We start from the raw sequence: 24,904 nt of genomic DNA on the forward strand, positions 1-24,904 counted from the left end.
ACTTTCTCCTCAGTGCATGTATATTTATTTAATTACTGAACTCAATATTCTTTGAAGATTCACTGGGTGAATACTGATTAGAGTTAATATATGTCAATTAAAAATTAATATGTGCATGGCAACGAGTGTTGAATTTTTTCCTATGAAACAAAGACATGCTTCTTTGGTGTCAATGAAGGAATGTTAAATACTGTCAAAGTTAGGAGTAATGAAAAAATTTAGGTTTTCAGGTAGGGTAATTCTTGTGTACAGAACCTAAAAGATGAAAGACCTCCAGAATTAACTTTCTTAAACACATATATTGGACACAATGTGATCAAGCATTGCTTCCAAACTTAAGAATCACTACTTAAGGTTTTTGGCAATAGTTCATGTAAATTACATTCTTTAGAAAATACATTGCACAATGGCACAAAATCTATAGCCCCATAAAAACTGATACATTTGCCAAAAGGTGGTGGAAAAGCTAAAGACATAATTGCAGCAGTTATATATACAAATATGTACAGGCTTTTACAGATGTTTTTCATTGTGCCATCATTTGTATAACAGGCTACTGCAAAATTCAGTGACTTTAAATAGTTTTCCCTTTACTGTTTTTCCTATTTTGAGGGTCAGGAATTTGAGCAAGACTCTGCTGGGTGGTTCCTTTGTTGCACATGGCATCAGTGGAGGTCACTAAGAGGTCAGCGGGCAGATGGGCAAGTCTGGAGGAGCTAATAAAACCCAGAAGGATGCAGCAGGGGACCCTGGAAGGTAGGACCTCCAGCTGGCACTGGTGACCAGAAGACAGATAGGGTGGCCTTTTGGGTACAGTGGTCTCAAGGGAGGAGAACTTCTTAAATGTCAGTTCAGGGCTACACAAGAGTAGGTTCCCAAGGCCTCAGGGGAAGATGCAAGGTTCCTTTCACCCTAATCTTGTAAATTCCAGATTTTCTGGAAAATCCTCCATATTCTGTTTTTCAAAGCAAGCCACTGGAGTCAGCCTTAATTCAAAAGGTGGAGAGTTAGACTGTACCTCTCAATGGGAGGAGCGCAACGAACATGAGGCCAATTCTAACTTACACACCTCTAGACCATTTGCCGAAGCACCCGGGCGCAGCAACTGGCGTTACACTTTTTTTTCTAGGATGCCCACGGCTAGACGGACACCACTTACTTCTGAGCCACCTTCTGGCCCTCTGCCAGTGGAAGACGACGCCAAACTCCCAGATCCTAGGGCTGCCCATTTTTCCTTCACTAAGCCCTACGACCAACAAGTCTTTTTATGTCTGCGGTCTGTTTGTGTGTCTATTACTTTCAGGTCACTCATGGATCATAGTAAGTCAGGGCTACAAGGGATGCGGAAGAGAGACTCAGGTCTTATTTTATAGATGAGGAAATTTAGCTTTAAAGTAGCTGTGTGACCTGGCCAAGGTCAGAAACTGATTATGGGCGGAGCCGCAGTTGCAATGCTTGAAGAGAAGCCATCCTGAATGGGCATCCTGTCACCTCTTCTCGCCCTAGGAGCGGCCCATCATTCTTGATGCAGTCTCCTATTACATCACGAAACATTTAGAAAGAAACTGTTTATTTCAAGCACAGCAATTTAGTCTTATACATTGGACTTTTTCTTTTCAGTCCACGGTCAGCAGACAGGGTGGGTGTGCAGGCGTGGTCGCCTCTAGTCAGAAGGTCATGATACAAAGTTAACAGGAGCCACTCGTTCTATCAGATTGTGCTGTTTTACCTTTGAAAGTGAAAGAGAAAGCGGCTCAGTCGTGTCCGACTCTTTGAGACCCCATGGACTATTCATGGGATTCTCCAGGCCAGAATATTTCTGGCCTTTCCCTTCTCTCAACCGAGGGATCGAACCAAGGGGATCTTCCCAAGCCAGGGATCGAACCCAGGTCTCCCGCATTGCGGGCGGATTCTCTACCAGCTGAGCCACGAGGGAAGCCCGCTTTAATTACTTCTATGACACCCTTTCCCTGGCTGTCCCTCCCATTTCAAACAGACAAGGGGTCAAGGTTCCTGAGTTTTCATTCTATTTCGAGCACCGATGCAGAGTGGGTATTAGCGAAACCATGCACGGATGCGTGTGAGCGTCTGGTGGTTCTCGCTGCTTTTGCTGCCTGGATGAGGTGGATACAGCTTTGACTTTCCGTGTCCGCGGCGCTGCGAGTGTCAGCCCAGACGCAGTCCCCGTAGCTCGGGTTTGCTGCCCGGTCCCCAGCAGCTGCGAATTCTTGCCGCGGCCAATCCATCTTTCCCTCCAGGACCGGCCGGGAGAGGAGGCGGAGTGCGGACGGGAATCGCCCGCAGACGGCGACACCTCCTCTGACCCCGGTCCAAGCCCAGGGAGGATCGGAAGCCGAGGGCAGAGGGCTTTCCGAGGGGCAGCGCGGCGGGAGCGGCGCGCGCCGGGCCGGGAGGCGGGAGCGATGGGCGGGCTCGGGCGCGGGCGGCGGCCCCGGGGCCGCGGGCTCCTCCCCGCCCTGCGCCCGCCGCTCGCCGCGCGCAGGCAGAGCGGGCCGGGCGCCGAGGTGCCGCCCAGCGCCCCGGCCGCGGCCCTGCCCGGGCCCTAGCGCCGCCGCCAGCCGGAGCCCGGAGCCGGCGCCCCGCAGCCCCGCCGCGCCCCGCGCCCGCCTCTCCGATGGGCAACCTGCTCGGCGGGGTCAGCGTGCGCGAGCCCACCACCGTGGAGGACTGCGACTCCACCTGGCAGACAGACTCGGAGCCCGAGCTCGAGGAGCCAGGGCCGGGCGGCGGCGAGGGCCCCGGGCGGGAGCCCGCGCAGCCCCCAGAGCCCGCGGAGCCCGAGGAGCCCCCGGAGCGAGCCGGCGGCCGGCTCCGCGCCGGCCCCGCGCCGGAGCCGGACCCCGAGGCGGCAGGCGCAGAGCAGGTAGGCGGCCGCCGGGGCTTCGGGCCGGGGTGGGGCGGGGGGCGGCCGCGGGCGACCCCAGCGCGCAGGGCCCGGGCGCGCGCGGGCGCGGCGGCTCGTCCTCCTGCGGCCGCCCCGGGACCCAGGCCCTGCGCGCTGGGGTCGCCCCGGGCCGCCCGCGGACGGCCTGGGGCCTGAGCGCGGGCACCGGCCGGAGGGTCCCCCCGCCACCCCGAGCAGAACCCAACTTGGCGGAGTGTCTTCTCAGCCTCCGCAGCGCAGCCGGGTGATGGAAGGCGGGGTGGGGGTAACCTGCCTGAGAATAGAGGATGGTGAAAACCTGTCTAGTGCGTGTTATTGGTTAAAAAAAAAAAAAAAAATCACCTAGAATGAGGTGGGGGCAGCGAACCCTCTCCCTGCAGCGGGGTCTCCAGCCTTTAGGAATCTCTGAAAGGTCCACATCCGACGTGAAAATGCCAGAGTTCCAAGTCAGGCCTTCTAACCCAGGAGTTCAGGGCATGCTCCAAACATCTTTTTTTTTTCATCCAGAAGACTTGTTGATCCAGATATGCTGAAGTCATCTGCCTCCTTCAGTTCGGAGGAGAGGTTAGTAACCCTTCTAACCTCTGATGGACTGAAAAATCAGGAAATCAGGAAACTTTAGAAGGGAGGACTTGCATGGCCAAGCCTCTGAAGGGTGCCTGGCTCAGCTCTAACAGGCCGGGGTATTGGGTCAGGCCCTCCTCCTCGGCCTTGAGGGGAAGAGGGTGGGAAGTGGAGACCAAGGTGTCTCGGCTCTAGCAGAGGAATCAGCAGGTATATTTTACAGGAAGGCTGCCTCATCCCTCTTGACAGTCATCTGTTTGGGTCAGCAGCAAACTGTACAGGCTCTGTGCTATACACATGTTCTTTCCAGCTGCAATTTTTGGAGTGGAGTGTGGTGGCAGTTGCTCTTTTGAACTCCTGTTTTGGAGAAAACTGAGGCCTAGAAAGAGAAGTTTGCCCAGGATTATCCAGGGAAAGAGGTGCAGACCCAAGTCTGCCTGTCACCTGCGGCAGAACCGGAGACCTGATTGTCAATTTGGCCCTGCTGCTGGTTGTCTGGAGAAGGCAATGGCAACCCACTCCAATACTCTTGCATGGAAAATCCCATGGGCGGAGGAGCCTGGTAGGCTGCAGTCCGTGGGGTTGCGAAGAGTCGGACACGACTGAGCGACTTCACTTTCACTTTTCACTTTCACGCATTGGAGAAGGAAATGGCAACCCACTCCAGTGTTCTTGCCTGAAGAATCCCAGGGACAGAGGAGCCTGGTTGGCTTCCATCTATGGGGTCGCACAGAGTCGGACACGACTGAAGCGACTTAGCAGCAGCAGCAGCAGCTGGTTGTCTTGCCTTGTGAATTCATTGTTTTTCCCTTCCACTTGAAAAGCCTCTTGATGAAAGTGAAAGTGGAGAGTGAAAAGGTTGGCTTAAAGCTCAACATTCAGAAAACGAAGATCATGGCATCCGGTCCCATCACTTCATGGGAAATAGATGGGGAAACAGTGGAAACAGTGTCAGACTTTATTTTTCTGGGCTCCAAAATCACTGCAGATGGTGACTACAGTCATGAAATTAAAAGACGCTTACTCCTTGGAAGGAAAGTTATGACCAACCTAGATAGCATATTCAAAAGCAGAGACATTACTTTGCCAACAAAGGTCCGTCTAGTCAAGGCTATGGTTTTTCCACTGGTCATGTATGGATGTGAGAGTTGGACTGTGAAGAAGGCTGAACGCCGAAGAATTGATGCTTTTGAAGTGGTTTTGGAGAAGACTCTTGAGAGTCCCTTGGACTGCAAGGAGATCCAACCAGTCCATTCTGAAGGAGATGAGCCCTGGGATTTCTTTGGGAGGAATGATGCTAAAGCTGAAACTCCAGAACTTTGGCCACCTCATGTGAAGAGTTGACTCATTGGAAAAGACTGATGGTGGGAGGGATTGGGGGCAGGAGGAGAAGGGGACGCCAGAGGATGAGATGGCAGGATGGCATCACTGACTCGATGGACTTGAGTCTCAGTGAACTCCGGGAGTTGGTGATGGACAGGGAGGCCTGGCGTGCTGTGATTCATGGGGTCGAAAAGAGTTGGACACGACTGAGAGACTGATCTGATCTGATCTGATCTGTATCTCAATGAAGAAGTTTGGGATGTCAAAAAAACAAAACAAAACAAAAAAACATCTCAGATTCCGTCCAGCTAACCTGGTCCATCTATATGAAACAGTTTTATAATTCATGTTTCAATCAGTTAATCACAACCCCAGTAAATGGTAGATGGCTTCAATGTTTTCTTTTCCCCTTTAACGACTGATTTTTCTTGTCAGGATCACCATGTAATGTCTACTCTTTAATGCTGCTTTTGAATGTCCACCTTACCTGCTCCCTACTCCCCATGGTCATTTGCAAGAACTAATGGAGCTACCTTTAAAGTCTAACCCAGTCTACTTTTTAGACTGCTAAAAAGTAGAAAAACTGCTTTTCACCAGCTCTGTTGCTGTATTCCTAGTGCAAGTGAGTATTTGACAAATGACGGTGCCATTAACCAAGATGGGGAAGTCTAAGGTAGCAAGCAGCATCAGAGGTTAAATCAAGAATGCCCTTGAGTTTAGTATCCTATAAAATATCCAAGGGGAGTTGATGAGTAGTTCATTATGAGTGAAGCCTCAGTCCAGGACTGGAATCGTCAGCATGTAAGAATGGAGGTATTTAAATTCATGGGAAGATCTGGGGTCATCAAGGAGCATGAGAAATGTGAACGGGCTCTGGGCACTGCTCCATGGAGACCATGTGAGGGAGAGAAGTCAAAGATGAGGCTGCCCAGGGGGGACCAGTGAGATGGAGCAGAAGCAAACTGGGGCAGGTGTGGCGTGTGACAGTGTTTCAGAAGGAGAGATGTCAGTTGGCCCAGTGCTGCTGGGAAGTCACCTGGGTGGAGCACTGGGAAAGCTGCTCAGTGAGGTGGGAACGTGTTAGGTGATGTTCATAAAAGCCATTTTGATGGCGTGCAGAGGATGATAGCCTGATTGGGGAGGGTTGTGAGAGAAGGGGAGACAGGCAGGGACTATGGGCAACTCTCTGGGGATGTTTTGCTATAAACCAGAGCAAAGCTATGGATCTGTCTTGAGGGGAGTTTGGGTCAGTCCTAGTTGATACATGTTTAAGATTAGAGATGCTACAGCATGTTTGCTGAAGGCAATGACCCAGAAAACAGGGAAGTTTTGGGGACACAGGAATTAGTGATAAAATATTAAGGAACAAAATCTGTGGCTGAGCAGGTGAAAGGGAGTGGGGAGGAGAGCCTGGAGGAACAGGAAGGGGAGGGAGCATGGATGATGCTGGCAGGCCGGCGCATTTAGAGCCTGGAGGAGGCAGGCGTTCTCAGCATAACCCTGGGAAATATAGGTAGGGCGTGAGTCATTCTCATTTCGCTGATGATCAAATGAAGATGCAGTTAACATCCTCACACATCAGCAGCTGAGTTAAAGACTCAGCCCGAGTGTCCTGACTCCTAGTTTTGAACTGTTGATATTCTACCATGGTTTCTATGACAGTCCTTCGCATTGGGTGGAGCTGAAATTGATTCAGACCCAATTAGTCAGACTTGGAGCCTCCAGCCTGGAGTTTTCCATCTGGCCCTATTGCTGGGCTCTGGGCGATAGTTATTGAACTTTATTCCAAGCCTGGGTTCCCTTGTTTCTAAGATGGAAGCACTCCTGATGGCCTTCCAGGTGGGTTATAAGAATCAAATGAAATAATATATGTGCCTGGTAAGTGGAAAAGTGCTTTCCTTATGCTTCTGGGATGATGAGTCATGGGGTTGTAGCATAGGCTAAAGAGATCCAGAAACCTGCTAGGCAGAGCTATTTTGAAATGTGTGGTGAGGACCAGAATATAAGCTTTTCCTTGCTTATGTAAGGAGCAGCTATTGTTAAACATCAGCTAGTTTGGAGTTAAAGTAAGTCACTCTGTACTTGTAGTAATAGAATCATGCCGCTTCAGAAACTGCTTGGTGGATGCCGGTCTGTCAGCACCAACAGGGGCGGGGGCTGATGAGGAAAGGTGGGTGAACCTCTTAATGAATATTCAGACTTCAGCTTTGTCATCTGTTTCATCTTCCTCAGCAGTCTCTTTGCCCTTCTGCGTGACTCTGGACCCAAAGCACGTTCTTGTACACTATGATAGCACGTGGAGTTAAGAGCATGAGAACTGATTATACTGACTTCTATCTTATCCTTTAAAAATTGCCGTGGGGTTGGGAATTTTGTTTAGAATTTTAAAAGTGTAAGTAAACTACCACGTACAGGTTACTACAATGTGAAGTTCATTCCAACTGAGAGTTACACTACTTTGTGTGTATATGTTTGAAATCTGCTACCTTCGAAAAGAGAATGGCTACCCACCCCAGTATTCTTGCCTGGAAAATTCCATGGACAGAGGAGTCAAACAGGCTACAGTCTGAGGGATAGCAAAGAGTCGGACACGACTGAGTGACTAACACACACACACACACACACACACCTTATATCACGTTGTATTATCACTGAATTAACACAAAGGTTATTCATGCCTTTGTGTGCCTGTTGTATACTGTAAAGGATGGAGTTTAGAAAGCTAGTTTGTTTTAAAAGCCCCCTTTCCCTTCACAAATATTACTTGACTTCCAAGTACAGCTAAACATTGCAAGATTGATGACAATCTTCTTTGTAGGATTGACTTATTATCTTAACACTTTTCATGTTATGTAAAATATTTAAAAATAAGTTTTGTCGTAAAATCACTTGTCTAACCTCTGGTCTTTAATTCATTGTAAGTTCTGTTTCTAATAGATACTGATCCATAATATTTGGCCTCTATAGGCTTTTGGTAAATAATAAAGTTTTTTATTTAGTAAAACACCTCAGAACAAATGTTACTGGCTTCAAGTCAGCAAATGAGAGAGCCAACAAATGTTGCTAGTAAGCATTATTAAAAGGACATTTAAAATATCTTCACTCAATGGATAGCTGGACACTGTTCAGCCTTTCTTTATGTGTGCTTGTTATTTCAAGTTTGTTCTGAAAATTCCTTGGCGAAAATGTCTTGCTTCAAAATGTAAATGGAATTTCCCCGTTTATTTTAGGGGACTGATTCCACTGAAGCACCTGCCAAGCCAAAGAGAAGTTTTTATGCTGCGAGGGATTTGTACAAATACCGACACCAGTACCCAGTAAGACTATAGAATGATTTTTTTCTAAACTGTAAAATATTTCCCTTCTGTTTCTGTTATTTTATGGTGCCAATGAGCAAATGTACAAGGAAGGTCCTTGTGCCTTCCTTATATGTCCATGTGCTGGAGATTGATTTATTTTTTCCTTTAGCAGAACTTCAAAGATATCCGATATCAAAATGACTTGAGCAATCTTCGTTTTTATAAGAATAAAATTCCATTTAAGCCCGATGGTGAGTAATCCGCTACTTTGGTAAAAAGCAAACTTTAAATAGTAGTAGTAGCAGTAGCTGTTCTTTGTTTATTCCCAGCTCGGTCCATTCTCAGTGTGTTGTTTCGTTGTCTGGCTTGGCTCTGCCCTGCAGTCTGTTGTGTCCCCAGAGTCTAGACCCTTGAGCTGTGAGCATCCACTCGGCAGATTCCGGAGGAGTAACCTGAGGATTATCAATTCCTTCCCACCACCTCTTTACAGTGAGGACTCCTGTCTGGAAGGTAGTGGGGGCCATTTTTGTGAGAGGAAAAAAGGAGATTTCTAGAACGCTAGGGTATCAGATTATTAAGAAACATTAGCAGAGGACAAATTCAGTTTCCTCAATTTAAAGATGAAGTCACTGGATCTTGAGGCTGGTATGACTGGTTGGTTGGTTCACTCCATCATAGACTTGGGTCTCAGTTCCAGAATTTAGTGTTCCTTTCACTGTGCCATAACCCAAAAGTCTGTAGAGCATGATTGAACTTGATGTTTCTGTTGGGATCATCTTTCCTGTTGGTTTTCAGATTCAAGGTCAGGAAGCTAGAGGAGCCTCACTTCAGCGTCTCAGTATCCTAGGGAGGGAGCTACGCACACTGCAGGTCTCCACACAGCTCTGTCAGATAAGCCTGCCCTCCACAGCTCTGCAGGTGCCTTCCCAGGGTCTTTTCTAAACTTACAGTGAGAGGGTGCAGTCCCCACGGTACCTATGCTTGACTGCCCCCAGCACCAGACTGTGCTTCGTGGTGGGCAGTCTCACTTTATCCAGGTCAAGCCGGAAAAATGGCTGCTTTCCATAGAGCCCTTGTCTCTGTGAGGTGACCAGATGGCCCTGGCTGCGGCTCTTTGCTCTCAGTGAAAACTGAGCCAAATTCACAGCAGGGTGAATCAGGGAATGAGGGTCATGGGTTGCAAAGCAGAACCAAGTTAGTTCTTGATGAACTAACTGCCTGAAGAAATGCCTAAGGAGTTCCCTACATTGTGCACTGGCAGACAAACCAGTTGGGAAGGAGGGTGTATTGCTGACATGGCCCGATCCACTTGACTTTAGTTATTTTCTGGTGTCCCAGAAGTCTGCTCTGATTTGGAAGGAACCCTCTAGGTGAAAATGCTCTGTTTTATTTACTAATGGTGGAAACTGCTTTATATACTAATTGAAATAAGATTAATTAATTGGTTTTTTAGGACCTGGGGTAAGAAAAACTTTTGAAGAAATGCAGTGGTAGATTGTTAATTTGACTCTGATGTGACTTTGATAAAATTTACCCAAAGGAATGCCTTCAAATACTGAACACATTGAGGATAGAGACAATGACAATGTTTAACTTAATTTTTTTTTTTTTAATTTCTAACAGTGAATTTATTTTTGAGATAGTAATTTAGAGAAATAACTTAAAGCAATTAATTTTTGGGGGGTAATCTTTATCATAAATATTTATTTGGAAATCTTATAAGACTAGTGGGGGTCAGAAGTTTTAGGTATGGTCACATAAAATGTTATTCTAGTTTATTATATAAATTACATCTGTTCACACTTTCCTCCCCAGTATGTCTGAACACACACACACACCACCCTTGTTAGTAAGCATAAGCCTTCAATGACGTGTATTGGGTTGACTAAAAATTTGTTAGGTTTTAAGTACAAATAAAAGGACTATTTTTAATTTTCATGAAGAACTTTATTGAAAAACATATTCACTAACTGACCAAACTTTTTGGCCAGCCCAATATTTTACTTATTAAGTAGGAGGAAGGGTAGATGGAAGGGGAAACAAATAGGAAATTATAGGGGTAAATGTTTTCAATAGGCTGAGGATTAAATAGCAACGTTTTACCGAAAACCTTGAGCGTGAGATTCTCTGATACAAACCGGTGACCTCTGGAGGATACAGTAGTGAGATGAGCTATGTTTAGAATGGTATTATGTTGTCGTGTCTTGGTCTGTAAAATTGACTAAGTGGCTACAGTTAATTGTGAGGACCTAGACAGATTTGGGAAGCAGAATTTTGCCCGAATAAGTTCTTCTAGGAGAAGGACAGGACATGGTGAAGAAGAGGGTTTACGTTTCAGGACCATAAAGACCTGTGTTCCGCTCCTGGTTTTGCTGGTGTGCGACTGAGCAGATCTCACTGTTTTCTCAGTAGTCAAGCAGGAGGAGCAATGCTCCAGAAATGCTGGGTTGAGACGGTGCTGGGCAGATTCAGCGGGCTGGCTGCACTGCAGGCTGGTCCTGCCGCTAGGAAGCACTCAACACCTTTGCCTTTACTTTTCCTTTCCTCCCTTTCCTTCCCCTTTTCCGACTTCTCTCTGCATTCTCTCCCTCCCACCTTTGTCCCCTTCCTTCCTTTTTGCCTGGGATACATTTCATTTTTATTTGCTCTAGTATTTAAAGAACTCAGTGGCTTTCAAGAACTCAGGGGCTGGCCAACTTTCTTGGTACAGGGCCATTGAGTAAATATCCTCAGCTCTGTGGGCCATACCATATCTGTTGCAACTACTCAGCTCCACGGTTTAAATACATAATACATGAATGGATATGCATGGCTGTGTTCCAAAAAAGCTTTATTTATAAAACAGATGGCAGGACACAGTTTGCCAGCTTCTACTTTGGAGTAACTGTCCAATAGAGTTTTCTGCGATTTGAGGTGCCATGATTTTTCTTTTCAATTAGGCTTATTTCACCACTGAGTCTGTGGCATAGGGTTTTCATCTTATAAAGGCATTGCATTGCTCTTGTGTGCTGTTATTACGTTTTAAAAAGTTTTAACACAAAGCTTAAGTGATTCAGTCTCAAAATGCCTTCAACAATGTTCTAACACCTGGTTCATGTTCTGAATCTTTCCTCTTCAGGTGTTTACATTGAAGAAGTTCTCAATAAGTGGAAAGGGGACTACGAGAAGCTGGAACACAATCACACCTACATCCAATGGTCAGTCGCCTGCTCTCTCTCGAACCGTGACCTGTTTAATCACGTGTGCTTCCCAGAGATCACTAATATACAAATGTTATTTCTCTAAAACATAGGCTTTTCCCTCTGAGAGAACAAGGCTTGAACTTCTATGCTAAAGAACTAACTACCTATGAAATTGAGGTGAGGCAAGCTGATTTCATTTCATGCGAGTTAGCCAAATTAATGTTGCCGTTTGATGGCCCTGGTAACTCTGAGTCATTCCGCTGAATTTTTCTTTTTTTCATTAGGAATTCAAGAAAACAAAGGAAGCAATAAGAAGATTCCTCCTGGCTTATAAAATGATGTTAGAGTTTTTTGGAATAAAGCTGATAGATAAAACTGGAAACGTTGCCCGGGCTGTTAACTGGCAGGAAAGGTTTCAGCATCTGAATGAGTAAGTAGAGCCCCTGCATTGAGTCCCCAAGGCACGGGGTTTTCTCTGGGTTGGATTTCTCTATGGCACATAGAGCCACAAGCAGGTGGATCCATGGATTTGAATTCAAAAGCTCATCTGAAATGCACTTTATTCCCCATTCTATATTCTAAAGCAAAACTAAATAACAATAACAATAGCAAAAAAAAAAAAGGAATGAGATTCCAGGTAGAAATACGGCTGCTTGACATCCCTAGTGGCTCGATGGTAAAGCGTCTGTCTACGATGTGGGAGACCGGAGTTTGATCCCTGGGTTGGGAAGATCTCTTGGAGAAGGAAATGGCAATCCACTCCAGTACTATTGCCTGGAAAATCCCGTGGACAGAGGAGCCTGGTAGGCTACAGTCCATGGGGTCGCAAAGAGTTGGACACGACTGAGCGACTTCACGTTCACATTGGTTTCGGAACTGTTTATTCGTGCAGCCACTCTACTGCCCACAGTCAAGTGTAGCCTCACTCCCTGTTTATACGGTGTTTCTCAGCATTTGTGGTGGTTGTTTGTATAGGCTTTTCTAGACCCCTCTCCTGGGTTGTATGCTTCTGGTAGCTCGGGCTGCTTCTCAGGCACTGTGCCTTCTTAGATCAAATCCATAATTAAGCCTATGACATATACTGTAAGTCCCCTACTTATGAACCTTCAAGCTGTGAACTTTCAAAGGTGCAAACGTATGTTCACGTGTCCCATGTTGTAAGTTAGCTCACGGGTCTGGTGTGCGTTGTTGCCTGTGTGCATTCTCTACGATTGGCGGTGCTTTTGTGTACTTTACTGAACAGTACTGTGTAGAGTACAGCAGGGCAGTATCTTTATTTCCAGCCCAGGATATCTGGAAGCAAGCATAAAAGCGACAGTGGTGTAGGTGGTATTTTTCAAGGTACTGTACTGTAATTAAAAATGTTTTCTTTATTTTTTTGTGTATTTTTATGTATTACTTGTGTGAAAAGTATTATAACCCTATTACAGTTCAGTACTAAATTTCCAATTAAGTTAGTTGGATATCTAGGCTAACTTTGTTGGGCTTCTGAGCAAAATGGACCTAGAACATGCTCTTGGAGCGAACTCATTTGTATGTAGGGGACTTACTGTAAAAACCACTTTATAAGACTGAGAGGTACTCATATGTTTTAGAAAGAGAGAAAATTAGAATAATCACCTTATAGGTCAAAATCAGAAGCCCAGTTTTTGTTAGTAAATCGAAACACCTGTGAAGAAAATTTTAGCAGTTTATCTGGAACTGATTTTCTGTGTTCTTTTGCTTAGATATTTATAACTTTCATTAATACTTATATCCCAATTTAAAAAAATATTTTCTTTGCATGCAAACTGGCCTTTTCTTTTTTCTTCTTAATTATAGGGTGACTTATGAGCACTGGACTATAAAACCAACAACTTTAAAACATTTTTAGCACATTATAATTAGCTGAATGGGGCAAATACCAAGAGAAGAAAAATTAAAACTAACCTAAGAAATATGTCTTTGCACCAAACAGCATTTTTGTACATTGATAAACTAATTTTTTGTGGGTATTTTTCTATAACTTTGATCTTGCTTTGGTAAAGTGAGTAGAAGCATTACTGTTTGAGCCTTCTATTTATTATTTATAATCAACATTATTAAAATGGTGACTTGTAGTAAAACACTCAAGATGTGGGCATAAAACTTTACGATCTTGACTAGAAGACCTGTTAACTCATAACTCAAGTTAAATTTGATTTATAGAGAGCACTTTGGAGAAGGACATGGCAACCCACTCCAGTATTCTTGCCTGGAGAATTCCATGGATGCAGGAGCCTGGTGGGCTACAGTCCATGGAGTCGCAAAGAGTCTGGCACGATTTAGCGACTAAGTGACGACAGAGCACTTATACTGAAGCGATGCAGAGAGCTCTCCCCCAGCTCTCTGTGCACAGTTTCTAAGCACTGTGGATTACCCTCAAAGACAGCTGTGTGCAGGTAGTCTGTTGACATGAAGGATGCCAAGAGTCAACCTCAGAAGAGGATCTGATGATGTCTCATCTTCTGTGTGCTCACGAATGTCATTTGAGAGAACTTCCATTTCCAACTTGTTTTTTTTTTTTTTTCTTGGTTGGAATAGCACTCTTGTTTAGTAAATATTTGTTGAACGAATAAGTGGTGAACAAACCAGGTTTGTCTGCCTAAATCCTCCTTGGGGTTTAATCGTCTCCACCACTCTTAATTGGTGGTTGGAAGCAGAAGGCTTTCGTTAAATGACTTTCTGGCTTGGGACTCGGAGGGGAGCCTGACTGTTACCTGACCCTTCCCGCCCTGTCATCTTTCCTTCCTTCCACCACCAGTTTTCCTTTCCATGGGTACAGCTTTTTTGTGTGTTTTAATCTGCATAGTATCTTGAGTCTTTTAGAGTAAGCAGGGAATTCAGTGTGTTTATAGTAGTCCAGTACTCTTGTCTGGAAAATCCCATGGACAGAGGAGCCTGGTAGGCTGTAGTCCATGGGGTCGCTGAGGGTCGGACATGACTGAGCGACTTCACTTTCACTTTTCACTTCACTTTCATGCATTGGAGAAGGAAATGGTGGCCCACTCCAGTGTTCTTGCCTGGAGAATCCCAGGGACGGGGGAGCCTGGTGGGCTGCCATCTATGGGGTCACACAGAGTCGGACATGACTGAAGTGACTTAGCAGCAGCAGCAGCATAGTAGTCCAGCAGAGAAAAATATTAAAAGAAAGTGAAGTGAAATAAAGTATAGTGAACAAGGACCATGACTCAAAGAGGGAACATATCTCAGCCTTTCCCATTGGCCTCACCTCTGTCTGCAAGCCCAGCTTCTGTCTTTGATCTGCTAAGCCACCCGAGTCTACTCACAACATTAGGAGAGTGGGGGCGTTTTGTATTTCTTGGTGACATTTGTTTCAAATCATACTGAAACACCCAGTTTCTTTCTTGTGTAATTCTGTTCCATAGTCCTGATCTTTATTCACTTTAACCCAAGTGTTTGTTCTTTTCCACTCTTATGTAAACTTTTAAATTGGAGAATGTGTTGATAGAGAAAATTTTATCTTGGTCATTCATCTTGGATTGGATATGTGAAATTGAGCTACTTGCAAATTTTTTGTTGTGTCATATAACTCCTCTTTGATTTTTTAAAGGAAAATATTATTCCATTTTACCATGCCTCTCTTTCTCATAGACTTAGGAAGCAGACGTTGGGATTTCACTACCAAGTTATTAGACTATGTAGCGAAAGTGAAACTGCTAGTCGCTTAGTTGTGTCTGACTCTTTGCAACCCCATGGACTGTAGCCTGCCAGGCTCTTCTGTCCATGGAATTCTTCAGGCAAGAATACTGGAATGTGCAGTCATGTCCTTCTACAGGGGATCTTCCAGACCCAGGGATCGAACCTGGATCTCCCTCATTGTAGGCAGATTCTTTACTGTCTGAGCCACCAGAAATGCCAGACCATGTAGATGCTACCCTAACCTAACTACTAGGTTGGTCCTGCTGATAATGGCACCTTGTCTTTAACTTCACTCGAATTGGTATTGTCTCAAAAGACTGGTACTTGATTCATAAAACTGAAGCATTATCTGTGCTATGTTTTATCCTTTGGCCTTCAAAGACTATTAAGAGAACACTATTGACTATTAAGAGAACACTACTTTGGTAAACACCCAGAAAGATGGAAACATTGAAAACTGTTGTACTTGTCTTTTCCAATGTTTGGTGAGCCTGAATCATTCAGGGTTTATTTAGTTTGGTCCAAACTAAGTCTCAAACTATAAGGTCCTGGAACCAGGTCCTTCCACTCCTCAAATATTCAGCATCCTCCACTTTTCCCAAATAAGTTGCTAGTTATTCCTAAGTGAATACCAAGCATTTGTGGACGCCAAGCAAGTATATGTGACGGTTGTAGAAAGTTCAATGCCTGAGGTGTAAAGAGGTTTAGGGAGGTTAGGAATAAGTAGTGGTTGTGGGGCAGTATTGGGTGAATCGGAGAAGGCAATGGCACCCCACTCCAGTACTTTTGCCTAGAAAATCCCATGGACGGAGGAGCCTGGTAGGCTGCAGTCCATGGGGTCGCTAAGAGTCGGACACGACTGAGCAACTTCACTTTCACTTTTTACTTTCATGCATTGGAGAAGGAAATGGCAACCCACTCCAGTGTCCTTGCCTGGAGAATTCCAGGGACGGGGGAGCCTGGTGGGCTGCCGTCTATAGGGTCGCACAGAGTCAGACACGACTGAAGCGACTTAGCAGCAGCAGCAGCAGCAGCAGCATTGGGTGAATAACTCACCTGGGCTATTGATGACACGTGTGATTAATACATGAAAATTAATCATGTATTAATGATTCCTTTTGGACACAGCCAGGTATTTGTAATAAAGCAACTCTTGGGCTGAGTGAGGTCAGGGAGGTGAGATTATGAATTGTGACAGAATAGGTTTGGAAGGCTTTCATCTGATAATGGCCTTAGTTTTCAGACAAAGATGATACTAGTGCAATCTGGGGAAATAAGCATCTTTGGAATCAATGGCATTAAAGGCAAAATTGTCAATTCTGTGATAGGGAAAGATGAGGCAAGAGAGGTCACAGATGGAAAAGAGTTGGGGTGATTATGTTATGATAGGTACAAGCGTGGTGCTCCTTAGTGTACCAGTATCAACATTTATATGGTTAAATAGTGTCTAATATTTAAGTTTCACATTCTTAGCTTATGGGTCAGCTTGTTTGACTCTTACAAACTCAGGGAGGTGTGGGCCCTTTTCCCCATCTGCAGACTGGGATGCTGAGCCTTCAAGGTGCCATCATTTCATGCAGCTGCAGGTGCTGAGTCAGGATGTGAGTTCAGTTCTGACTCCAAAGCCCACGCTCCCTGCTGTGCTAAATAAGTCAGTTTTGCATCCTTTGTCGGAATTGTTCTAGCCAGGTAGAATGGCTTTTTCTGCTTCCCTTCTGAGTTGGTTCTTATGGTGGATTCTGCTGACCAGCTGACCCTGGAAATTGTACATTCGGCTGGTAGCTAATGCCCAGCACTGGTTACCTGTTACAGGAATGATACCTTTGTGTAGTCGATATTCATCCTCACTGTATCTTATAAATAATAATTCAACATCCGTGGGGATACATATTGAATCTAAATGTTTTTCAAATGTGAAGAACTAACAAGCCAGGGAGAATTTATTTTATATACTTGAGTTTTATGTAGATTGGCATTACACTGAGGCACAGAGGTTTAATACCTTCTGTTTTACGCTTCTTCATGGAGTCTAATGCTCCTTTTAGCAAAGTCATTACAAGGCATATTTTCATGGTTTACACTTCCATCAAAAGTACTTTCCCAGTAGTTTTCATTCCCAGGCTTCTTACCCCACCTAATTTTCTTCCTTCATTTTATTCAACCTGCTTCCAGGTCTCAGCACAACTATTTGAGGATCACTCGTATTCTGAAAAGCCTCGGCGAGCTTGGATATGAAAGTTTTAAATCTCCTCTTGTAAAATTTATCCTTCATGAGGCTCTGGTGGAAAATACTATTCCCAATATTAAACAGAGCGCGCTGGAGTATTTCGTGTACACAATCAGAGACAGAAGGGAGAGGAGAAAGCTCCTACGGTTTGCCCAGAAACATTACACGCCCTCAGAGAATTTTATCTGGGGACCCCCGAGGAAGGCACAGCCCGAGGGCAGCAAAGCCCAGAAGCCCCCCGGGCCGCCCACCGCGGGGCAGCACGGCCCGATGTCTATGCACAAAAAACCCAAAGACTCCAAAAACGCCTCTTCAGCCGCGCATGGGATCAGTAAAGCAGCTGAAGACAAAAAAGTGGCCTCTAAGGAGTCAGAAGAGACGGACAAGCCCAGTGAGGAGCCAGGCAGCGAGGCCGCCCAGCCCGGAGACCCAGGGCAGGATGAGGTTGCAAACAATTCCAGTCCTCGGGCAGAAAAGACAGTTACTCATCCCGAGGAGCAAAAGGAGAGTGCATCTCCCTCGGAGAAGGATGAGGCGAGTGACACCCGGAACCAAGACGGTGGAAGTCCAGGCGATGCGGGTTCCCATGATGACGCCGCGTTGCCGTGAATTATCAGAAGGCCCCCACGCCTGTGTATCCCCGGGAGGGGAGGCTGTGACGTGTCCTGAGCAGTAGAGGCCGCGTTTCTCAGCGCAGCCGGCGGTTGGTGATTTTTCTGTGGTCAGCATTTAGTTGTCACCTGGTTTTTAGTCTGTGTGGCTGTGAATTTAATATTTAAAAAGAAGTCTGAAGACGAGACCCAGTGAGTAAGTGTATCCTGTAACACTCTGGGGATGTGAATTTTTGCATCCTGTACACAATTCCTTTTAAATTATTTTCAGTGTATCTGGAAGTAATCATGGAGTGTTTGATATAGCTGAGATAGGAATCAGTTCTTGGAGTGGACTGTACTATACCTGGAGGAAATTGAGAGGATAATTTCATTATGTGGCCACACCTTTGCCAGATTTAAAGGTTCCTATGTTTAAGGTGCAAGAAAAAAATGTGGTCTTCTTTGAGGTATTCAGAAAGGAATTTGGATTTTTTTTTTTTTTTAACAGCACCTCAGCGTGTTTACTTGCAGGTTCTGGTAAGGAGGATGGATGTTCTTGGGGACTTGGAATCACCCTCCCCTGCTTGTCAGTCTCTTTCCCGGTCCTCTCTCCCCACCCTTGGCCTCATTCTCATCAGCCACCTGTGTCGGCCGGTACCTGCGTTTCTAGTGTTGTCATCTAGACATTCAGATGGTCTCCTACAGTGACATTTGCACGGGACGGAAGAGAATGTCAACTGTACGATTTCAAGAATTTGCTTTGTTTAAAACAATAAACATGTTTTTCTGTATTAACGTGCTTAAAAACAAATTTTGATGCAAAAGTACAAGAAAAAAATCTTGCCTTTTATGGCTGTTCTGTATAAATTCGGTGCTTGTGTCTGAATGCAAATGACTAAAGAATTAAAAAATAAGAGGAGAAATTATTCATTTTTAAAATGCATGCATTTTGTACTGGCAACAAGGCAGTAGTCCCTGAAACCATGAATATCTCAGTGTTACGTGGACTATGAAGTTCATACTGCTTAGCCCACAGGGTATCTTTAAAAAAATACAATTTGCTGCATCTCAGTTGTCAGACCTTGAAATTGAGAGTAGATTTGATATCCCATGTATTCAGTTTTAGTAAGCACAGAATGTGTCAAAATTGGGTAAGAGCAAATAGCTTTATTTCCTATAATATTGTTACTGATTATTATTACACATTAGAAAACAATTAAACACTGTGGTGAGAACTTCAGCATACCTACAAATATAATGAAAGTAATTAATAGACCTTTTTTAAAAACTTAATTTCATTTAGAAAGAAATTGCCTTTGTGTGTTTCTTAGGCTTTTAAGGGAAGATCTACTCACTTTAACCCCCAAAGAATTTTTACTGTTTTTACTATGTCCTGTTTTTTAATCACATCATATCATCTTCTGTTACTTTTATTGATCTGAGGATTTTTAGCAAAGGATTTCTAGAAACTAAACACACCAACAGTATGCTTTTAGAAGGATTTTATTGCCTTGAAATTTACATAAAACATCACTGTTTCTCAAATCTGACTTATTTAGTCAGAATGTTAATAACGTGTGTTATATATGTATTCCAATAAATATAGAATATTTTCTCATTATAATTTCTCATAATACAGCAGTTTTATGTTTCTTCTGTTTTTCTGAAGTGAGCATTAGGATTTGGGAAACAATTCTGCTTTTGGATTTCAGTTTCTTTTTTTACTTTAATGTAAAAAAAGATTTCTTTCATGGCCCCATTCTTTCTTTAATGGCCTCATCAAACTCAATAAGCAATTTTGCAGGGTTAGGGCATGAGAGTAGGTTGTCACATTGGGCTGAATTGTAGAAATATAATACATTGGAAATATCTTACCAATTTTGCATACATGATAAAGTGTTCACACCACTTTCTAAGTACATAATGTTAAAATTTTGTGACCAGATATTAAAATATTAATAAGCAGCAGACTGATACTAAAATGGGTATAATCTGAATTACTTAGAAGCTAGTAGTATATCAGAGCCCTTAAAAGTAAAAATGTTTCATTCAATAATTTAACTTTTAGAATATTCCTAATTAGGGATTTGATTAGATTGTACCATTTAATTTGAGAATATTTAGTCTCAAGGGAAAAACTGCCTGGCTTTCATTTAAAATAGGGGCCTTTTTCTATCATGCTGGTTTTGAAAGGTATATTCACATGTAACAGTATCAGTTCTACATTTAATCTATAAATAACTTATGAGAGAATTGTTCAGTGGAAAGAAGTAAGAGAGTGCCATTCATTTTGCAGATAAAAATTACAAACACCTAAATTTTTTTTCTATTAAGAATATTTTGTACATTCAGTAGTTTTAAAATAAGATCTATAGGTGTGTCTTTATGTGTGTGCTAGACATGAAACAGCCCTCTGGGTTTGACTCTGATGTGTTGTATTTTAAAAACCTACTATGTGCTTGCAGAAACTTACTGAGAAGCTATTATAAAAATGCGGTGGAGCATGGCCAAATAGCTAGAAACTATCGAATTTTTGCAATTCTATAGACTTTATCATTGTACCATGGACTGTGAGGATACTCAGTATTGGCTATTGATAAAATACTAATTTGCGTTTCATGGCAAATAGATGTTATACTGCTTGGTTAGTCTAGTCTATTTCTAATATTTTGTGCATTCATATCCCAAAGGAGATAATATACGTGAAAATATTTTGAAATACTATAAAGTGATATATAATGAATGATAAGATATATTTCTGTAAGTAGAGAAAAAGTTTATAACATTAAGAATATTATACCATTATACATTCTCATGCTCAATCTTACAAGAAACGGAAAAGAATAATGATAACTGAAAATATGTCTGCTTTCTCTGAGTCAGGTCCAGTTCTCAGTTCAAAATTATATGATACAGCTTTATTTTGAATTTTAATTGTGATAAAAAGCTTTTTTCAGCTTCAAGGAGAAAACAGAACTTATAACTCAGGAGTTAGCAGAGAAGTTCCAAGATTTTTTTTTTTTTGCCAAGTCTTAAAAACATAAATGTTATGTTTATATAATTATCTACTTTGTTTCTAGTTTTTATACTTTAATCTGACAGAAGGAATGATCTGGTGAAAAAGGAAAACAATACAGTGTTACATCTGAGTCACTCTTTAAAAAATCATTTTAGTAAGTAAACATCCGTATCAAAGTGGTCAAAAATTGATTGACCCGATGGAGAGAGACTATTTGGTTAATTGTTTAAAGTTAAATTTCCCTAGTTTATAGTATAGTTATGGTTGATTTTTAATCTACTGAGCAACTAAATCAACCCTTTTATTTTGTCTTTCTATAATTGAGACTCTTATAAAAGCTTTATTTTCTAACCTGAGGAAAGGACAGTCTTGATCTTGTTTGGTTCTGATTGCATCTGTGGGCTCTCAAGTTTATTTGGGGTGAGCGGGGATTCTTTGTTATAGGAATAATTTTGAAGATTTCTATTTTGTTTCCCACTTTAAAAATATCCATTCTGTTTTCTCCTGGGGTATTTCTGTTAAATGTAAGGTAAGCTGGAGTTAGACACACTGGAAATCATTTCAAATGTAGGTGTAGTTGTAGAGAAAGATGGCACGGGTTAGTAGAATATAGAAAGTTAGGGGTGCACATGTATTGATGTCTTTCACCTCTGAATTCTGTTTGTTCCACGAGCAGATCTGTGTGGGTATCTCTAGGGTAACAGTGAGTATGCCCTGCCTCCTCCCGTGTTCCAGCCCACCCAGCAGAGTGTGCTGGGGGACAGACTGTATTTTAGAAATTCCTAATTACTGAAGTTGATGATAATATAGTTATAAATAAATGAATGCCTGGGGGTGTCCAGATGTGCCTTAACTAATGTGATCAGGCTTTCATTCAGAAGTTTAAATTTTTACTCCATTATAAAATCTTGCCATAAGAAACATTCCAAACCACGAAGATCAGTTATTTTAGTGAAATTTACTTTGGTTGGTGCTTTTGCATTTTGGGGACATTTCCATTTGTATCAGTAACATCAGTTCAAAAGTGAGTATACTTAGCCACCGTGTTCAAACATGTGTTACATTTGACAAAAGGCCTTTACAGTAAGAAAGATTAGCTACATGGTTACATTATTTATGCTTCTCCTTAATTTTGCTACATGCTGTAATTTTCACTGTAAACATGTCTCAGTTTCTACAAGTAATATTTATCTGTCTTTTGTTTTTAGATGCAGATGGATGTAGAAAATGGAATTAGAGAAATGATTTAGAACTTTAATTCCAATAGATGTTTGGGGGAATCTGAAATTAATTTGGACTTTTATGCTGTAGTTTTATTAGAAACATTTAAACAGTACTGTTCTTGCTTTTTACCTTAGGTTGGAGAAAATATTTTTTTGTCATCTGCTTTTTTTCTTCTTTTGTTGAGAAGTTTACTGTTTTAGTTATTTGTGGGAAATGGCTTCTTAATATTTTTGTTTCCTTGAATTAACATGTCTATGTGGAGGATACAGTTAACTGCTTTGTTTTATGGTCCAAACTCTGCCTGGAGGTTGAGTTCAGAGAAGGGGAGTTGGCTGAGAACCATCTGGGTGAAGGGGAGCCGACCCTGGGTGCAGGCCCTCCAGTGGAGGAAGGGTCCCCAGAACCTCCTCTGAGTGACCAGGGTCTCGCTCTGCAATTACTGATTTCTGAGGCGTGAGGGCCACCTGGGACTCCATAACTCCATACACTGTTTCAGTGGGTGTCAGTTTTCATAAAAATACCTGGTGTAGTTCATTTGCCACCATTTTGTAGTTGCTTAAAAAATTGTGAGCAATTTGACATCTGCTGTGTAGATTACTGCTAAATGTATCTCAGGAAACATTGAAATACCAGTTCTGCCTGCCCCTTCCCCCACCAGTTCAAAACTTCTGATCTCCAATCAAATATTGCTTGGGTTGTTCTTTCACAGGCCTCTGTATAAAAGTCTTCATAAAATGGTTCAAAGTAAAGATGAAATGAAAGGGAAAAGGCACCAGTGCTGTCTTGTTATGCTGAAAGACCTTTATGTATATATAAAAAAAATCAGAAACCTTATATATTTTAATATGTAAAATATATGGAAGTTATAAAGTTTATCCTATTTTCATTTTTAAATTATAATGGAGTTTGTGGAACAGTTAACATTAACTAGAGAGATTAGTTGTGTAATAAGCTCTGGTCCTAAGAAACATCCAAGTTCTGCACTCACTGCTCAGATGAACACTTTTGTCAGTTCTGCTGGGTTCAGTGTCAGGTGGAGGAGAGGAAAACACGATTGAAACACAAAATTAGAAGACAGAGACTCCCTGCTGAAACGAAGATGTAACCGATTGTAGGTCTGTGCACTGCCAGAGTGGCTGCAGTGAGGACGAGATGAGGCAGGCTCTGCAGAGCTTTCCAGCGGGGACGTGCCCTGAGTTACACGTGCCGAGGGAATCAGTACCTATTTGGAAACAGTCCCATTCCTGCTCTCCTTTGAAGCCTGAATTCCGCTTACTCCACGGTAGACTGAGACCTTGCACGACGGAGAGAAATAATCACGTGATCCGGAACCAGGTCTAATTCCTCTGCTGGTGCTTTTAACTGGGTTAAGTGGAGGGGGCTGGCTGTAGACCCAAGGAGGAGAGGCAGTGATAGGTTGCATATGGCAAAGTAACCGTGTCTCCCGAACCATCACAACGAAGAGCAACAAACTGGACCAAGCGTTAGGTCCTTTTACAAGCCTTTTGTTTTCCTCTTTGTACAAAGTTGGTTTGCTTGTCTCCTCAGTGAGCTGTCCACTCTTCCTTTGTGCAAACTGATAAGACAGATGGCCAAAGGGGTCCAGTCACCATTTCAGTTGGGAAACTTCAGTGCCCTTTGTATTTTGAGTATTCAGGAGGATGGGTATGATTCTCAGAAAGATGGGTGCTTTCCTTCCGGTGTGAGCGCTGTCTCTTCCGCAGCGGCGGGCCTTCCGCCATGTGCCATCGTCTGCAGGATGAATTACAGAATGCTGCGCGTGTCTGTGCGCACCAATACCATGTGTATGTGGTAGGAGCTGTAACCAGTTTCTGGATATGTCTGGTACTATGAAACACTTATTTTATAATCCTGTAACTGTATGGCAGTGTTATGCCAAAAATGTATAAAGAGCAATAGTTTCTCTTGTTTACTGCTGTGTTTAAAAAGATCGTTTCTGAAACTATATGTTTAGAGTCCCTTCAATTATTTTTAATAACTAGTGCCAAATATATGTCCTGTAAAATGACTAAAAGCCACTTCATCTTGGTTAACATTTTGGCCTTATGTTAGAGTACATTATGTTGATTTTGCATGATTAAACTATTTTTAAAGAGCTGGAACAAATGACTTTGCTGTTTTTCTATGATTAGACTTTCTTATGGTTATTGTATGAGATCAACATTATTCCCTTTTTATCCTCTAAAATAAATGTTTTGCAGGGTGAAATCTTATTTACACAGGCAGTTATTTTTGTCAGGGATGATTGGAGGGCAGCTCACATGTGTTATATGTGAGCTGGCTGTTTATGGCTCTCTTTCACTTTTCTCTAATGCAAAGATTTAAAAGTATTTTTAATATAAATGAGTGCAACATGAATAACGGATGGAACAGATGTTTTTCACTTTAGTAGGGCTACTCTTTTAACAACTTTTTTTTTTTTTTTTTATTAAGAAAAATGCAGCTGTGAGGTGCAAGTGAGGAGGCTGCTTAAGATGCCACAGGACAGTGGGGTTGAAGGTGAGGAAAAGCATTACCTTGTAGTGTGGCTGTGCAGATCTGCAGAGGCAGGTGAAGAGTGGATGACAGAACAAAGAATAAACTGTGGTTAAGATTGAAATTAGGGCTTCCAGGGTGGCTCAGACCGTAAAGAATCTGCCTGCAATGCAGGAGACCCAGGTTCAATCCCTGAGTCGAGACGGTCCCCTGGAGAAGGGAACGGCAACCCACTCCAGTATTCTTGCCTGGAGGACTCCATGGACAGAGGAGACTGCTGAGCTACAGTCTACGGGGTCTCAGAGTCAGACACGACTGAGTGACTAACACTTTCAAGAATGAAATTGTAATGAAATCATATTGTGCATAAATGAGAAACGCAGCGAGAGGA

The 24,904-nt window shown here is 43.0% G+C and overlaps 1 protein-coding gene across 3 annotated transcripts; it reads left to right on the forward strand.

Annotated features, from left to right (window-relative positions):
- The first annotated feature begins 1,559 nt into the window (after positions 1 to 1,559).
- Positions 1,560 to 24,144, forward strand: OGFRL1 (opioid growth factor receptor like 1). 3 transcript variants are annotated; one of them, XM_086316219.1, is made up of 7 exons: positions 1,560 to 2,884; positions 8,023 to 8,109; positions 8,261 to 8,342; positions 11,210 to 11,288; positions 11,384 to 11,450; positions 11,558 to 11,703; positions 17,127 to 24,144. In XM_086316219.1, exons 1-7 carry the CDS (start codon positions 2,636 to 2,638, stop codon positions 17,788 to 17,790), a joined length of 1,374 nt encoding a protein of 457 aa, XP_086172345.1. In that variant the 5' UTR covers positions 1,560 to 2,635; the 3' UTR covers positions 17,791 to 24,144. The 3 variants fall into 3 exon arrangements, with proteins under 3 accessions (XP_086172345.1, XP_086172346.1, XP_086172347.1); XM_086316220.1 differs by having other exon boundaries at positions 8,264 to 8,342; XM_086316221.1 differs by lacking the exon at positions 1,560 to 2,884 and adding an exon at positions 3,534 to 5,414 and having other exon boundaries at positions 8,264 to 8,342.
- Positions 24,145 to 24,904: the final 760 nt, after the last annotated feature.

The sequence above is a fragment of the Bos grunniens genome, chromosome 9, assembly GCF_055505025.1.
Source record: "Bos grunniens cultivar Pamir isolate PY7600 chromosome 9, Bosgru_T2T1.0, whole genome shotgun sequence".
Taxonomy (NCBI): domain Eukaryota; kingdom Metazoa; phylum Chordata; class Mammalia; order Artiodactyla; family Bovidae; genus Bos; species Bos grunniens.